We start from the raw sequence: 15961 nt of genomic DNA, 5'->3' as shown, positions 1-15961 counted from the left end.
GCTTTGAGCCTTAGCATGTGGCACAGACCAGCATCTTAGAGCAGGTGTTTCAAAGCCTGGGAGCGGACTTCAGAGGTTGGAGGTGGGAGGAAGATTTCGACATTCCAGCCTGTAAGAGCTAGATGATTCTTTAAAGATCATCTGCTCTAAGTTCTGCTTTTTTCAAATGGGGAAACCGAACTTTGGAAAGGGGGTGTCATTGGCCTAGTGTTATGATGGAGTCAGTGGCAAAGCAGGACTGGAACCCACTTCGGGGCTTGAATTAGCCAAAATCTTCCACTTACACCACTTGGGGGCACTGAGTGAAGATTGGGGGACTGTGGAATTCTGGGAACAGGCTCGTGTCCTCTTTCAACAACCGTAATAATGTGCATTGATGTTGGCTTTGCAGAAACAAAGCTCTTCTGGCCCGTGGTCTCAGTCACCATGACGAGCTATCAGGTAAGTTATCTCGATTCCCATTTCTCAGATGAGGCAAGTAAGAACGAGGGTTAAGTGACATGCCCAACCAAAGGTAACCAGTAAGTAGCCAAAGAGAGTCTTGGGCCCAGGCCTGCTGCCCTTTGCAATATATCGCTCGACCTCCCTATTCCTTGAAAGGTGCTACTGTCTTTTGGAAAATCATGCAGAAAAAGGCCGGAGTAGAAAGTAAGATATAAGGACTTTAGGTGCAGATCCCAGGATCCGGTACTGTGTCTTAGGACTTTTCACTTTTCATAGTTAAAAGAAATATGCACAGCAGGGTCTCTTAACACTTCCAGGTCCAATGTCCCACCTTGTTACAAATATTTTATAACGTCCCTTCTTGTACTGACATACCCTAAGTCCTCATGGTAACTCTGTGTGATCAGGATTGTCCTCTCCCATTTTGCTGATGGGAAAACTGAGACTTGGTGAGGGGAAGAGATTGGGCCCAGGGCATCTGGCTTTTACGCTACTTCATGCCACTTTGTTCCAAAACTGCCTGGGGCTCCCTGCTGCCCACAGGGCAGAGTCTGCTGCCTTAGCTGGCAGGTGACAGCCCCTCACACCTGAGCCCAGCCCCCAACCTGAGCCCGGCCTCCTGCTGCAAACTTCCCTACATCCTCTAGGTCCGAAGGCAGTTAGGTCGCCGAGGATGCACTGTTCAGATCCCTGTGGTAGTGGGCACATCTCCTCACTCCCACCTCTCCTGAGAACTCAGACTCAGAACCAGTCTCAGGTATAGACTGCAGTGTGAAAATCAACTCCTGAGAGCCGTTCCCCCTCCTGCTCTGCCTCTCTTCCTGTCTTGCCCTAGTCCAGGACTTGCCAACCCCTAACACTTCACAGGGCAGCTGGGGTGATTTGCAAGGTCACCGATCCACCAAGTACTATAATGCTGGCCTGCTCTGACCTCTGTGTTCAGACCTGGCTCTCTGCACCCTGCCTGAGTTAGCTCATTTAATCCTAGGGCCACTGCAAGACAGAGATCTCCAGTCACGTGGTCAAGGTCACACAGCTGACTCGGTGGCTCCCATTGTCTCTGGGATACTGTACCAATTTCTAGATGTGCACAGCAGTGGTCCAGGCCTGCCCTTGCTCACCACTCTGGCCATATCTTCCCCAGCGGCCACCTGGAACCCTGCTCCCCTCCATGCCCAAGCGTCTGCAGGCTCCCAGCTGCTCGAGTGCTGGACCCTGCGGCCTGTGGGGGTGGCAGTAACAGCTAATCTGGGTGCGGGCTTTGCTTTGCAAAGCATTTTTGCCTGCACTATCTCATTAAAACCCCACTCCAAGCTGTGTCAGAAGTATTTTTATGATCCCATTAAAGAGATGAGGAGAAAGACTCTGAGGGAAAGGAGGGCAATGCCCGGGGCCAGGCCCCAGGCCCCTGATGACCAGCCCATGACCCTGGCCGAGCCTGCACCACCTTTGTGCAGAGAGGGATCAGGAATGAAGAACGAGGGGCTGTTCTTCTGAGTCTGGGGAGCCAGGCAGGCCCTGGAAGCAATTCGTGTTTTCAGGTTTCCCTGGGAGGAGTAAACTGCTTGCTCCCAGGGGCTGTCCCTAGCGGCCCATACATCCGGCCTCCCACCCACCCCAGCATCTGTCCCAGGCCCCACGCTCTTTGGAGACCCCGCTGTGTTCTCTCTCTGAAAACTGGGCCTGATCCTCTGCCTCGACCTTCTCTCTGACTGCTCCCTTGTTCTCCCCGTTATCTCTCTCCAGCACTGTCTGGCTCTCTCTCCATGGCCCCTTGCTCCTTCTCTGGATCCCCACTCTGTCATTCTGTGTATTGTTCTTTCTCTTTCCCCGGCTTCTCCTGCACCCCTTCCCCCACCCCTGGTCGCCACCCGGCTCAGCCCCTTCCACCCTTCCAGAACACTGTTATCTTACTCACACCTCACTGAAGTGTCCTTCAGTGCTGGCCTGGTGGCTTGGGTCTCCAGGTTGGAAATACCATCATTCTTCTCTTGTGACCGGTCAGGGAGGAAGAAATGGAAAATATGAAAAAAGAAAACACAAGAACTGTTTGTCAGCCCAGAACCAACACGTAACAGCGTTTTAGGACTATTTTCTGAAAAGAACCTCTTCTTACGGTGCTGTCACAGTGGCGGCCGGGCCCTGGTCAGCGGTCAGGGTCCTCTCCCTGCGGTGGCAGCCCTGGAGCTCCCGTGGCCGGCCGCCCGAGCCTGGCGGGTCTGCCCGTGACCCGGATGCGTCCCGGGCACTCCTGCTCCAGCATTCCTGCTTAGGATGGTCTTGACCTCCAGCTGTGGGGCTGAGGTCCAAGGCCTCCCGGAGTTTGTGAATTCCTCGGGGGCTCTCCCTGGGGTGTGTGTGTGTGTGTGTGTGCGTGCGCGCGCTCTTCTTGGCCTCCAGCTCCCTGTCGTTGACCTTGCCTCATCTGCTTCACACCATGTCAACTTGGCCATGAGAATCAGCCCCCGCTGTGCTTCTCCCTGTCCCGGATCTTCCCCAGCAGGGGGGAGCTTACCGGAGATGGCAGGGCAGGGGGAGTTGGGTTCCCATAGCAGCCAGGAAAATGACCACCGTCTGCAGGTTTTCTCTCCACGGAGGAGGCCTAGTCCCCACCTCCCTCAGTGCCCCTCCACCTCCCGAGCTCCTCACCTCTCTTCCTCCCTTCTCTCGATTCCCTCTTTCTCTGGCCCTCCTTTTCAGGGACAAAAGGACCAAACTCCTCCCTTGATCATAAGGAGCATCTTCCCCGCACCTCCTGTGAGGAGGGAGAAGGGGGTTTCCCTTCCTACCTCCAGCCCCCATGGAGGCAGTCTTCCAAAGATGTTGCCCCTCCTGTTGTGCAAATAGGAACAGTGAGGTCCAGAGAGGGGCAGAGCTTGCCCAAGGCCACACAGCAGGCCATGGCAGTGCTGAGGCTGGAGCTCAGGGCCATGGTCCTCGTTGCAGGGGGGCGGGCGCTGGCTGAGGGTGTCTCTGTACGGTTGGGTGGCAGGGCTGTGGATGTTCAGGGGCGGGAAGGAGGGGATCAAAGAACATAGAAAGATGGAGAAGGAGTAAGGGCACAGAGGCATGAGAGAGCAACAAAGACAGACAGACAGACAGAGGCAGAGGGATAGAGAGATGGCCGGTCGGCCAGCCTCTAGCCTGTGGTGGGGATCCCCTGTCCACTGAGTTACCCCGTCACACACCTCCCACGTCAGAGAACTCACTACCTCCTCAACCGTGTGACCTGCTTCTGGCGTGGGGTCGGGGGGCGGGATGTATGGGCCGCCAGGGGCAGCTCCTGGGAGCTGGAAACTCTTTCCCGATGGGCTCAGAATCTACCCAGAGAAGCCTCCTGCCTGGGGCAGCCCTATAGAGCTTTGGAATCTCATGATCACATAGCAGACAGGGCCTCCAGTTTCTCTCCAGTAGAGCACTGTAGCGGGAGCCTGCTCAGAGCAAGGGACTGGGCCTGTCAGGACAGGAGAGGGGGCCAGGGCTCCCCGGTTAGGAGTTGCAGACACTCGCGTGTACTAGGTACAAACACTTGAGTGTTCCCTCTTGCCACCCGCTTGTCCCCTCAGTCACCCATTCCATCGTGTCTGAGCCCTGTTCCTGGCCACACGTTCTTCTCCAGGGAGCAAGGGCAAGGGCTCACTCTCTCACTGAGCTTCTAGAAAGGTAGATGACAGGAGCCTCTTTTCTTGAAAACAGCTGGTGTGTGAGGGGCAGAGAACACAGGGGATCACAGGCCCCCACAGGATGTCTCAGACCATTGATGTCAGCCCCACAGACCAGTGTGGCCGTGGGGGCAGAGGGCAGGCAGGGCCTCTTCCTGCACCCCATCCAGAGTCCGGCGAGGGGGACAGAGGTCAGGGCAGGCTGCATGACATCAAAGAGGCTCACCACATTGGGCCTCGGATGGGTCCTGACCTGGCCTACCTGGTCTGTGACATGGGGATGCAGACACCCCCTTGCCCTCCTCATAGGCTACAGCCCACACGTGCTCGTGTAGCCAAGTGAAAGTGAAGAGAGTGGTCTAGGAGCTTGACTACTTGGCTTTCCGTCCTGGCACTAGCATTTACAAGCTACGTGATTGTGGTCAAGTTGACCTGTGTGCGCGTCGGTTACTTCGTCTGCAAAGCAGAGATAGGGAAGAAGAGCTGTGAGAATGAGGGGGTTCAGCTCGTAAAGGCTCAGAACATTGCACATCATAAATGCCCTGGCTGCGTTACCAGCTTTATCTGGAGGCGGGCCCACCACGGGCAGCCTGTGTCAGTCCTGGTAGGAGCTGGGCAAGAACCCGTCGACCATGGCCAACGTGTCGCCGGGGCTGAAGGGTCTGTGGTTTCAGAACCCAGGGGGGACTCTCCCCTCCCCACCCCTCAGGTCCCGGGGGCTGTCTTCTTTTGGGGAACTTGCAGCAGGCGCAGCGGGTGGAGACCCCAGCCCACTAACCCTTGAAGTATGGCGTATGTTACAATAGAGAAGGACATTTTTTCTCTTTAGTCTTCCCCCCTCCCCCCGCTCTTCTTCCTTTCTTTCCCCCTTGACTCCGCCATTTTCCCACAAGTACCCGGTAGATGTCAAATCCCATGCTCGGGGCTGACAAATCAGAGAGGAGCAGCCGTGGTCCTGGCCCAGGTAGGTGAGGGCAAGGGCAGGCACGGGCAGTGCATTTCAGCATAACCCAAGTGCGCAAGGAACAGGTGCTGTGGGACCGGAGGGGAGGAGTGGCGAGCTCAGCTTAGGAGCTCAGGCTCAGTGAGGCAGACACCACCGGGGCTGGGTCATGCAGGCTGTGTAGGAGCCCCCCAGAGCAGTGTGCCAGGAAGGGATGGAGGGGGGGACAGATGGTCAGTGTGGGGGAATGCAAGTGCAGAGACAAGGGAGGTGAAGGGTAAGGTGCATTCAGGAAGCACTGAGGCAGACAGTAATGGGAGAATAGGAGGTTGAAAAGGAGAGGAATTGGGAAAATGTGAACCTCATACTGGAGATACTTCTTGGTGGGGAGGGGCCAGGTCGCAGAGAGCTTTGTGTGACCTTGACCTTTGTCCTGGGAATAGTGGGGACACATTGGTGAGATTTAAAAGCAGGGGGATACGTGGTCATTTTGGTGGTTTATGGACCTCGCTTTGGCTGTGGGGGTGGGGGGGAGGGGACTGGGGCACAGCTGTAGGCAGCCGTGGTTCAGACAAGGGTGAGGAGGTCTGGCCTGGGGTGCCGCAATGGCGGTGGGGAGAAGTGAAGGAATGGTTGGTCTGGGTGATTGAGGGAGTGAGAGAAAGGAGGCCCTCAGTGTGAACCCCAGATTCTAGCTCATTCTGGCTGGCCAGGGCTGTCTGGATCCCACTTGGAATGAGGCCTCTCCAGTCACTGGATCCCTGCCTAAGTACCCCCGCCCACCCCCCAAATCTGCACAAGCTTTTGCATGGAAAATGGGCCCATTCCAGTTCCTCCACACCACTGTGTCTGGGCTTGGACCTCCCAGCAGAGTGATTTCCCTTAGTGGTCCCTGGTGGGGGTGGGGGAAGCCATCAGCACTCAGAGACACCGTCCCGCTGAATTTATAATGTCTTTTATTAATATATTATGCTACAAAAATATTTTTGGCAAAATAACATTAATAGCATCTTTCTTTGTCTTCTATATTCTTAAAGGACTCTTCATGATAATTCACAGAGGTGAAGGGAAGAGGTGGTTAAAAGAACAACATCACCAATACCTTTCAAATACATTAAGATCTGAAGCTTGTGTCACAAAATGAGTCAGCTGGGGGACCTTCTGCAATCTCTTTGAGGCCCAGGAATGGGGCAAGAGTTCCAGCTGCCCCTGCTCTGGCCTAGAACCTCCCTTGGCCAAGAGTTAGCCCCTGCTGCCCCAGCCCCTGGGGCCCAAGACGTCTCAGAGCCTCCCTGGAAATGTCTTAGATTCAGGTCCCATCCAAAGCCCACTTTCCCTGAAGCAGGTCTGGGAGGGAGCAACCTTTAAGGCATGCTCCTCTGTCACCCTGGCCTGTCTGCGACATGCTCCCGACCCCAAGGCGGTCTGTGGGGCCTGGGAGGAAAGCTGAGCACAGAGCCTGAGGAGAGGTGGTACCTCACCTTCACGGAGCCCTGAGATTGCACACAGCATTCCTCCAGGCCCCAGAACGGCCCGGGCAGGAAACAAGGTCTCCATTTAATCAGAAAGGAGCAGGGGCTTGCCCAAGGTCACCCAGCAAGGTGAAGGAGTATCCAGAGCACCTCTGGAGAGGAAGAGCCAACATTTGGAGAAAGGATGGGGAGGTCTGAGGGTGTGCCCATACTCCCAGGAAAGGGCCAAGTAGGGGGTCGATCAGTCCTCGTGACCCCTCTCTTCCATCCCCCATGGTCGGGGGCAGGGAGGGAAGGAGCTCTGGCTGGGGTCAGGGGCCCTGGGTTCCAGTCCAGCCCTCCCCCACCACCCAGAAGTCTCCCTGCCTCAGGGTAGCCGGCAAGCCTGCCAATTTACTTCAGGCCTGGCTGGGCTCTTGAAGAACAGGGGTGTGAGGCTGGATGGATTCCTGAACCTTACTGGTTTAGACGGCCAGCCTGGGTGATGTTTTTGGCTGCTTAGATGAATTTTTGGAAAAATAACAATGTTCAAAGAACCTGAGCATTACAGAGCCAGGAGGGACCCTCAATGTCATCCACACCAATCCCTTGCCAAGACTTCAGCTCTCATACCACATCTCCAGCTGGCGGGCCTATGCCCTGCTCACACCTCTGCTGACAGCAAACTCACCACCTGCAGGGGACAGCTTTGGCTTTGTAGAGATTATTCCACTGCCAGAGCTGAGGTCTTTGTCTCTCCTTGCCTCTCTTCATTCCTTCCTTCCTCCTTTCCTCTCTACACATCTACTGAGTGCCATCTTTGTGTCAGATGAGGATCCAAAGACGAATTTACATGACCCCTGCCATCAAGGAGCTCATGGCCCGGTAGGAGACCAGATACACTATTATAGTCTCAACAGTGATCAGTGGGTGTTGTGACAGATGCTAAAAAAGCAAAAGAACATCACAGGGGGCTTCCTGGAGGAAGTGCTATCTGAGTTAATCCTCAAAAAATGAGGACTTGGGGAAAGAGAAGGGAGTTTCCAGACCCAGGGAGTGGCACATGTGGAACAACCTGTCTATTCTAGAAATGACAAATAGGATTTAGTCTGGCCAGGCACAGAGTAGGAGAGATGGGTGACATGGCTGGCAAAGTCAGCAGGGCCTGATCATGGAGGGTCTGGAAGGCCAGGCCGAGGACTCCTGCTCTTATCCCACAGTCGCTGGAACAGTATCATGAGCCCCAGTTCGTTCTCGCCACATGGGACACCATCAGAGTGGCAGTTCCCAGGTGGAGCCTCTCTTGTCTTTCGTGGTGGTTTTCTTAAACGGGCCTTTTGGTGGAGGACCATTCTTTGGGATCCATTGTAACAAGGGCACTGGGCTGGAGACTGGGCAGGTGGAACTGGGGTCCCGAGCCCTGAAGCTTGCCCGGGCCTAGCTAGGGTGAGGCAGGAGATGGCAGAGCATTGTGTATGAGAAAAATCAGCTTGTGGTTATTTGGTGCAAAAGCAAATTTGCCAGTCAGTGCAAGTTTCCGTGCTTCATCCACTCCGGGTCTTTGCATCTCAGCTGGAGGGGCCCGTGGTGGCCCTTTGCAGCTCCCTGCAGCCTAACATCTCCACTGTCCCTGCCTTCACCTGGCTGCTGGTGCGTCAGAACAGCCTGGAGGAGGACTGGAAGGACGTGGCCATGCTGGCAGCTTCCAGAATGCCCCTGGGCCATTCGGTCAGTTTTCCTGAGACGGGAATCGAGGACCACCACTGACATGCTGCCTAACCTCGGGCAGGTCACTTAGCCTGCTGGGTCTCAGTCCTTCCATCTTCTCTGCCACCTGAAGGTCAACCATGAAAGCCCTAAGAAATGTACACGGGGCTCTCAGAGCAACAGGGGCTTTTTATGAGGACAGGCACATAGAACATGCTGGAAAAATGTCAGCAGTGGTGGATAGATATCCAAAGTGTGTAAGTGGCTACGGATGGCGTGGTGGTTCCCTGGCTCGGGATGAGAGAATTCAGTGTCCCAGCCGTGCAGATTTCCACAGACATGCCTCAGGTCTTCTGGGATGTAAGTTTGTTTCCCACCCCGGCCGGTGGGTGGGCTGCAGGGATCCGTGAGCTCAGGCTGTAGACGTCCGATCGACATCGGCTCCGGCTGTCCCGTTGGCACTGGCCTACCTAATCAGCCGGCCCGCCCCTCTGCCGCCATCCATCTTTCTTTAGACACTTGAGCGCTTGCTGGAGGGAACGTTTGGAATCTCCTAATCTCTCCAGAGGATGGATCTGGGGAAGACCAGGGCTGAATCTGTCTGTGGTCAGGGGCCTGGGTAGGATAACCTCTAAAGTTCCTTTTAGGAACCTACGACTGGGCTGCTTGCTCCACCTTGATGATGAGGGGCTCCTCTGGGCCAGGAAATGTGCAGAGGAGGTCTTAGCACCTCGCCGGGCGCCGCGCACGCACGCTCGACTGTCACACGGTGGGTTGATTCACCTCTCTGGGTTCGTGCCCGCCACAGAACTGGGCATGCAGTCAGGTACCTGGACTGTTCGCTCAAATGTCTCATCTTTAATTCACCTCAAGCTTCGGCTGAGTGCATCTCATGCCACACACTGCACTGAACTGAGGGAAATCTGGCTTCTAATTCCTTGACACTTATCTACAGAGTGCTCCACGCCATCTGTTTGATGTCCAACAGGACTTCCGAGCCTGCTTTAGAAGTCAGCGAAGCCCCTTCCCACTCAGAAATAGGAAGTCACATTTCTGCCAAAGATAAACGGGCTCCAGCCCTGGTTGGGGTCAAGTTCAGTTTACAACGTGATGCCCATGGGGCTGGCTGGATCCTGTGAAGCAGATCTCAGGACTCCTGCCAGGTCTTAAGCTCAAACATGTCCATCCAGGGCCGAGATGAAAAGAAGTTAGCTGCTGGCCAAGATGCTCACGGGACCTCTGGCCATCCAGAGCTGTCCAAAATTCTGTCTCAGAAGGGAGACAGCTGCCAGGCTGGGCACAATGGCATTGGGGCTAATCAGCCAGTACCAGGCCTGCCAGGGAAACCCGGGGTGTGGAGCACTGGGCTGGGGGTCAGCAGACCGGCCAGCTGTGCAGCCTTGGGGAAGTGCTTCTCCTCTCTGGGCCTCATGATTATTATTGCCGTTCTTATCTGTCAAATGAGGGGCCCTTTCTACTCATGGGTTCCAAAACTCTGTAACTGATCAGCCACCAGCCCAGTGGGGATTTAGGGCTAGGAGGCAGCCAACCTCGGTCCTCTGCTATCTCAGCTACCACCCTGGAGGCAGAGGAGTGAGGTCAGTTTCCCTAAGTCTCAGTTGCCTGCCTGCCCAGATTCCCCCACCCACCAGCCTCCTAGGATTTGATAGGAAAGCCTCTCACTGGCTCCAAGATAAGACAAGCTGGGGCATGGGACACGTGGTCCACACTGTTGCCAGAGCCCTTCGTTCAGAGGGGCCAACATGAGTGACTGTGGCCAATAGGTCTCTTTGGTTGGAGCAAGGAGCTTGTACTGGCCCATTTGGGTGAGATCTGCCTTCCTCGGAGCTTCCCTGTGCAGCAAGAACATGGCAAAATATGGTCCAGGGGACAAGCATCGCTTCTGAATCATACTGATTGGGGGTCATGTCCCAGCCAGGTGACCTTAGGCAAGTCCATTTATCCATTTGGTGGGCTCAGTTTCCTCATCTGTGAAATGCGGACAATCACATCTCACAGAACTGGCATGAGGATCAGTGATAAAGTGAGTGTGCAAAATGCCTGCCACACTGCAGGCTTTGGACAAATGGTGGCTTACATTAGGATTATTATTACCATGCGACTCCTAGAGCCTCAGTCCCTAAAATTGCCTTTTTGTGCCCATGCCTGTCCTTTGGCCCAGCTCACTCTGTTTGGCCGTGCCTTCAACAGGCTCTTCTATAAGCCAGGCTTATAGAAGATTAATGAAACCAGAACAGAGAGGTCCGGATTCACACCCCGGCTCTCCCACTTGCTGCATGACCTTGGGCAACCACCTTCTTCTCTTTGGATCTCAACTTAACCATTTGTCACAGAGGGCTGGGGGATGACCCCCCTCAGCACCACCATCCCTCCCCCACCCCTGTGCTTTGGTCCAAACACTTACCAAGAGCTCTGGAAGGCCAGTTCACAGACACTCAGGGCTTTCAAAATAGCAGCATTCTTTCCTAAAGTATCTTCCCACCCTAGGATGCATCCAGGGGAGGGAAGGATCGTCAGCGTTCACATCTCTGGCTCCCAGATCCAGCTTCACAAAAGCTAAGCCTGTCTGCCTGCCCCTCTCTCTGAGATCCCCATGGTGGGAGAAGCCAAACCCAGACACTGGAGGCTTCTGCGGGTCTAGGAGCAAGCCAGTTCAAAGCCACGGTCTGCCTGAGGTTTGCAGACATCCTGGCAGCCTGGGTTCACTTCCTGGGTTGGCACTGGGGCTACTTAAAGGGTTAACATAGGCCACATAAAAATAGTTTTATCGGTAGAATAAATACATTTTTCTTTTTTAATATGGACACATATTTTACAAAAGAGCCCCATAGCACTATGGGAAATTAAGATCCTTCTACAAAAAAGAAGATGTAACTTGGGTACAATAAAGCTCTAGTGTTCTAACGGATCCCGTCTGGACTGCCCGTGAGGTGTCAGGCACCCTGGACGTGGGGGCAGGGGCAGTGGGGTGTAGCCACAGACCCTCCTGTGGTTTCTCTGGCTTCTCTGCACTGGTGGCCCAAGTCAGGAGGGCCCAAGGGCGTGCTGCAGGAGGGGGGCGGCGACACTGGCCAGGATGGCGGGGAGGAGGCCCAGAGTGGGCTGTGGGCGACAGGGCGCAGAGCTGCTGGTGGGGCCAGGCTCTTCCCGCTGCTGAAGCCGCTCTGAGGGCTGCAAGGGGGGCCCTGCTGTCCCGGAGCTGTGCGTAGGCTGCAGGGGCGGCGGGGGCGGTGAGGCGGCCGTGCTGGAGGGAGAGAGAGAGCAGGAGAACCGCGGGGTGACTGCTCAGTAACCTCGTCCTGGGCTGTGGCCTGGGGTTCTCGGCCACTTTAGGGAATCTCTTTTCTTATAAATGGAGAAGGAGACGAGGGGTTGCGCAGGCAAGTGAGCGGCCCAGATCCACACAGCCGGCTGGCTGCGCTCCCGAGGCTGCAGGCCTCAAGTGTGACCGCTCGACACAGGTCCCAGGGCAGAAAGGATGAAAGTGCCACGGAGGAGCTGGGTCTGGGGTCACGCTGGGGCAGTCAGCCTCCAGGCCTGTGAGCGCAGGCGCCCTCCTGCCACCGTCCCCACCCAGCCCGAAATCGACGGGAAGCCAACCACACAGGCCACCCCATCATCTCCCGGCCCTCCCGATCACAGCTCCCAGGTCCTGAGGGTCCCTCTGGCCTCAAAACCCACCTTCACAGTGGGTCTCATCACCCCCTTTCCCCAGATGAGAGGGCTGGGGCTCGGGGAGGCTACATGGCACCAGGTCCCGGGAGAAGCAGGGACAGACCCGGGGCAGCCCTGGGTCAGCTGCCCTCTACACAAGTCCAGGGAGGTTGAGGGAAACCTGTGATCCTTCATGAACTCATAAGAAGAGAATCCAGTTTTGGAGGGAATGGATGAGATCGTTGGCTCAAGAGAACCTATGAAAGAGAGAGGCAGGGAGAGAAGGAGGGCGGAAGAGACGGAGAAATAGGGAGATTGAGTGCGGAACGAGCCTGCTGGCTGAGGCCAGCACCTGGTGCCGTGGGGAAGTGCAGGGGAGGACAGGGGCCAGGTGGGGGGCAGGACCAGGAAAGCGGCTCAAATCCTGGAAGGAGAGAGAGAGAGCACATGGTCAACAAAGAGAGGGCCAGGGACAGAGGAAGAGAGGGGACAAAGACAGACAAGGACACAGGCATAGCCCAGAGCCATAGGGGTAGAAGGCTCCAGGATGAAGAAAGAGTTGGAGCCCCAGGGGTGCTGGGCCCCACCTGCTCTCGTGGAGCCCTGGGTCGGGGAAGCAGGTGGAGATGCAGACAGAGGACCTGACAAGTCCCTTCACAGCAGGGGTGCAAGGGTGGGAGGGGAAGCCGGGCAGGGGGCACCAAAGAGGGGTCCGTCTAGGGCAGGGCCAGGAAGTCCTCCAGGAAGAGGTGACACAGCAGTTGGCCTGAAGACGGAGTCTACCTGCACGTGGCTGAGGGTGCCCCTGGTGGCCAGAGAAATACTTACCCCCAGCCTGTGGCAGCTCTGGGCCAGCACCTAGTGTATACCTCATGGCAACACTATGAGGCAGGTCCGACTCTTATCCCCATTTTACTTAGGAAGAAACTGAGGCAGGAAGAGGTTAAGTAACTTGCTCCAGGACTCACAAGAAGGCTGGGATCTGAACCAGGCACACAGTAGGTGCTCGCTAACAGTTGATGCACGGGCAGGAAGCTTGCCCTTCCCTGGGTGTCTGCGGTGTGAGCAGCCTCCTCCATATGGGACGCTGCCCCGTTTTCCAGTGCTTACTGCCCCTCCCCAGGAAGCTGCTCACTCGCTGGGTCCTCAGGGAGTCTCCTGCTCTACCTTGGCCTGCCCTTCCATGGGCTCGGCACAGGGTCCCAACAATTGGCCATAATCACTGTGAGCTCTATGATCATCACCACCAAGATCCAGCCCCACTGCCATGCCGGCCAGATGCCTCTCACACAGCCTGGCTCAGTCTCAGCCTGGGTGGGTGTACAGGGGAGCCCAGGGGAGCCCAGGGTCACCACGTACACCCCTGCCTCCGAGTGGGCTGGGACCTCTGCTCTGGGAGTGGGTGTCCACATGTCCTCAGTCAAGAAGGTCCTCGTTCCTGGCCTGTCCCTCGTTCTCTATTCCTGGTCACGCTCCAGCCACAAGAACCTGCCACTTCCTCGCATGAGGTTCTTCTCAGCCTGGCATCTACAGTTGTCATGTACTATGTTCCTCGTCTTTAGAAACTCCTAGAGGGGCTATCAGGAGAGGAGGGAGCAACAGCATGTCATGCACCATGGACAGAGGGAAGATGCTCCTGGATAGAGAGTGTGCCTGTGGAACAGAAGCGGGGTAGACCAGGAGGCTTTGACTGTCCCCGACGACACACAGTATCTGGCAGATGATGCCCCAGCCTGTAGCTGCCGGCCGAGCACCGAGACCCCTCATGCAGTCGGGGCTGGCCGACTTCACCTTCCCTGCTTTTGCCAGCACGCGTCACCCTGTCCAGTCACACTGACTCCTGCTGCCATTTCCCACCCACGTCTGAAGGCCTGGCTCAATGTCCCCTCTCTTGGAGGCCTCTCTGGTGCGTTCTCCTTCCCCTTAGGCCTCCGGGGAGAGTTAAGTTTCCCAAGGAACCTTGTATGTACCTTACTGATGCTGCCGGGTCCTACACAGGTACCTATTTCTGCAGAGGAGGCCTGAACGGGCTCCTGAGTGGGAAGTGCTTCGAGCAGCGCCCCGCGCGCTGGAAACACGACACGGCTTCGTGTTTAGCATCATCGTTCGAATGTTTCTGTGTGTAGCTCTCCTGCTAACAGCGTCCTCCATTTGTGAAGCGCTTCCTAGGAGCCCGCAGAAACTGCGATGCTGTACACGTGTCCCCTCATTATCCCCATTTCCAGGATGAAGGGCCAGCCTGCAGGGGATCGGGATGCAGAGACGCACCCGTCGGAGGGCACAGGGGTCAGCGTGGCGCTTCCTGCTGAGACCTGGAGGAACTGTGTGTGGAGGCTCGCCGGAGTGGGAGGTGAGGCCCATGTGGCCTCGGTCCCGGGAGGGTCATGCCTGTGCCCAAGCCACCACCTGAGCCCCTTCTCTCCCTTTCTCTAATGAAGAGAAACTCCACACGCTACACAAAGGGTCCACGACGGTCCCTTCCTAGTGCCTGCCCTGTCCTTTCAGCCTGAGCAGCCAGGAGGCTAGGAGGCCCAGCCTGAAGAGAGGAGGCTCTGTGCCACTTGGGGTGCCCAGAGAGGGGCCCAGACTGGCTGCAGCCAGCCCTGCCATCAGAGGGGAGATCAAGTAGGAGTTATGAAAATTATGTCTCGCAAGGCGCCCAAAGGCATTTGCTTTCACACTTTGAAAACCGAAGATGCACATTCCCCCTTGGAGCCTGAGCAGGAGTTTTATTGCTTGGAAAGAGTCCCAGGGAAATGGGGTGGGAGGTGGAAAGCCCCTCCAAATGCCCCGCCTCCCAGGCCCACTCTGCTCACAAAGCTCAGTCCCCTGGTCCAGATCCCCCTCCCCCACGCCCCCAGGCCCATACAGGGGGAAACTGTCTCCTGGCAAAGTGGCCTCGAAGCCAAACCAAACACACTGAGTGTTCCCAGGCTCCGCAGATGGCTGGCACCAAGGGGCCGAGTCTGCTCTGAGCCGAGGCGGCCCCTCGCCTGGGGAAGGGCCCCACTGCTTGGCTGAAAGGCTGAAGCCCCGTTCTAGAATGCCTTTTGTCCCTGTTTGCCGTGTGACTTGGGGCAAGTCCTGTCCTCTAGGCCTCAGTTTCCCTATGTGTACCATGAAAGAGCAGGAACAGACCCATGCATTTTAAAATGTTTTCTAGCAGCCGAAGCCAGAAGGGAGATCTCAGGCAGAAGCTCAAGGTGTAAAGCACAGAGAAGGAGGGCTGCCGCTCTGGGCACCCCAAGTGGCACAGAGCCTCCTCTCTTGAGCCCGGGCCTTGGAAGATGGCGGCTTTCTTCCCAATGCAAAGGGCTGCTGGCTGTGCCCTGGGTGACCTCCTCCGAGGCTTCCGGGGAGACAGAGTGGAGATGGGGCTTGGGCGTGCAGGGCCCTGCTGACAGGCGGTCCTGCTGCCTGGGGGTGCAGCTCTTGATGTGGCCCGGCTGGAGGAGACCCCGCTGCCAGTCTGGTCTGGCCTCAGCCTCTCCGAGCCAAGCGGGCTTTGCCCACAGCCCGATGTCCCAATGTCAAAGGCCCATGCCCGCCTCCACACCTTTGGCCTCACGGCCTTCTCTGCTGGCAATGCTCTCATCCTCCCCATGGCCCTGGCTGACCGATTCCTTCGCAGGCACAGGAACACTGACTGGGGCTCCAGGGCTCCTTCGGCCACACCGTGTTGGGGAGCTGTCCCTGCCTGGCCGTGGCCTGAGACTTTCCCTGCTCTTGTCCCCACCAGTGGGTGGCCAGTGTGCTCCTGTTAAGCAGGGGGGCGTGGGCGGCACCCACCCAGTGGCTCACCGAGGGCTTGAAGCCTAAGAGGCGCTAAGGGCCCACGAGCAGCTCCTGCCGGGGTGGAGAGAGCGGAATCTGAGGCCAGACCGCGAGTCCCTCCAGCGGCGCTCTGGCGCTGGCTTACTGCTTAATAAGCATCCCCTCGTTTCCTCTCTAATCCTCAAAGCGAGCACAGGGAAGGGCTGGGCTCTGAAGCCCATTCTGCCTGCATTTGTCTGTGCTTTTATTCACGGAATGATCCAGTTTCCCCTTTCTCATGGGGTATCTTCTACCTCTAATCCCAT

The 15961-nt window shown here is 56.6% G+C and overlaps 1 protein-coding gene across 1 annotated transcript in view; it reads right to left on the bottom strand.

The window, feature by feature from the left end:
* Positions 1–6044: 6044 nt before the first annotated feature.
* The window catches only part of LOC118018981 (metalloprotease TIKI2-like), a 40110-nt gene continuing 30193 nt past the window's right edge, over positions 6045–15961 (bottom strand). The window contains exon 6 of the mRNA XM_035017733.1: positions 6045–11472. Within this exon, the coding sequence (XP_034873624.1) occupies positions 11253–11472 (220 nt within the window). The 3' untranslated portion in view covers positions 6045–11252. The remainder of the gene's footprint in view (positions 11473–15961) is intronic.

This window comes from Mirounga leonina, unplaced genomic scaffold (assembly GCF_011800145.1).
Source record: "Mirounga leonina isolate KUSES-001 unplaced genomic scaffold, KU_Mleo_1.0 Mir_173, whole genome shotgun sequence".
Lineage (NCBI taxonomy): Eukaryota > Metazoa > Chordata > Mammalia > Carnivora > Phocidae > Mirounga > Mirounga leonina.
The sequence above is the reverse complement of the archived record's forward strand: the minus strand, read 5'-3'. Positions and strand labels throughout refer to the sequence as shown.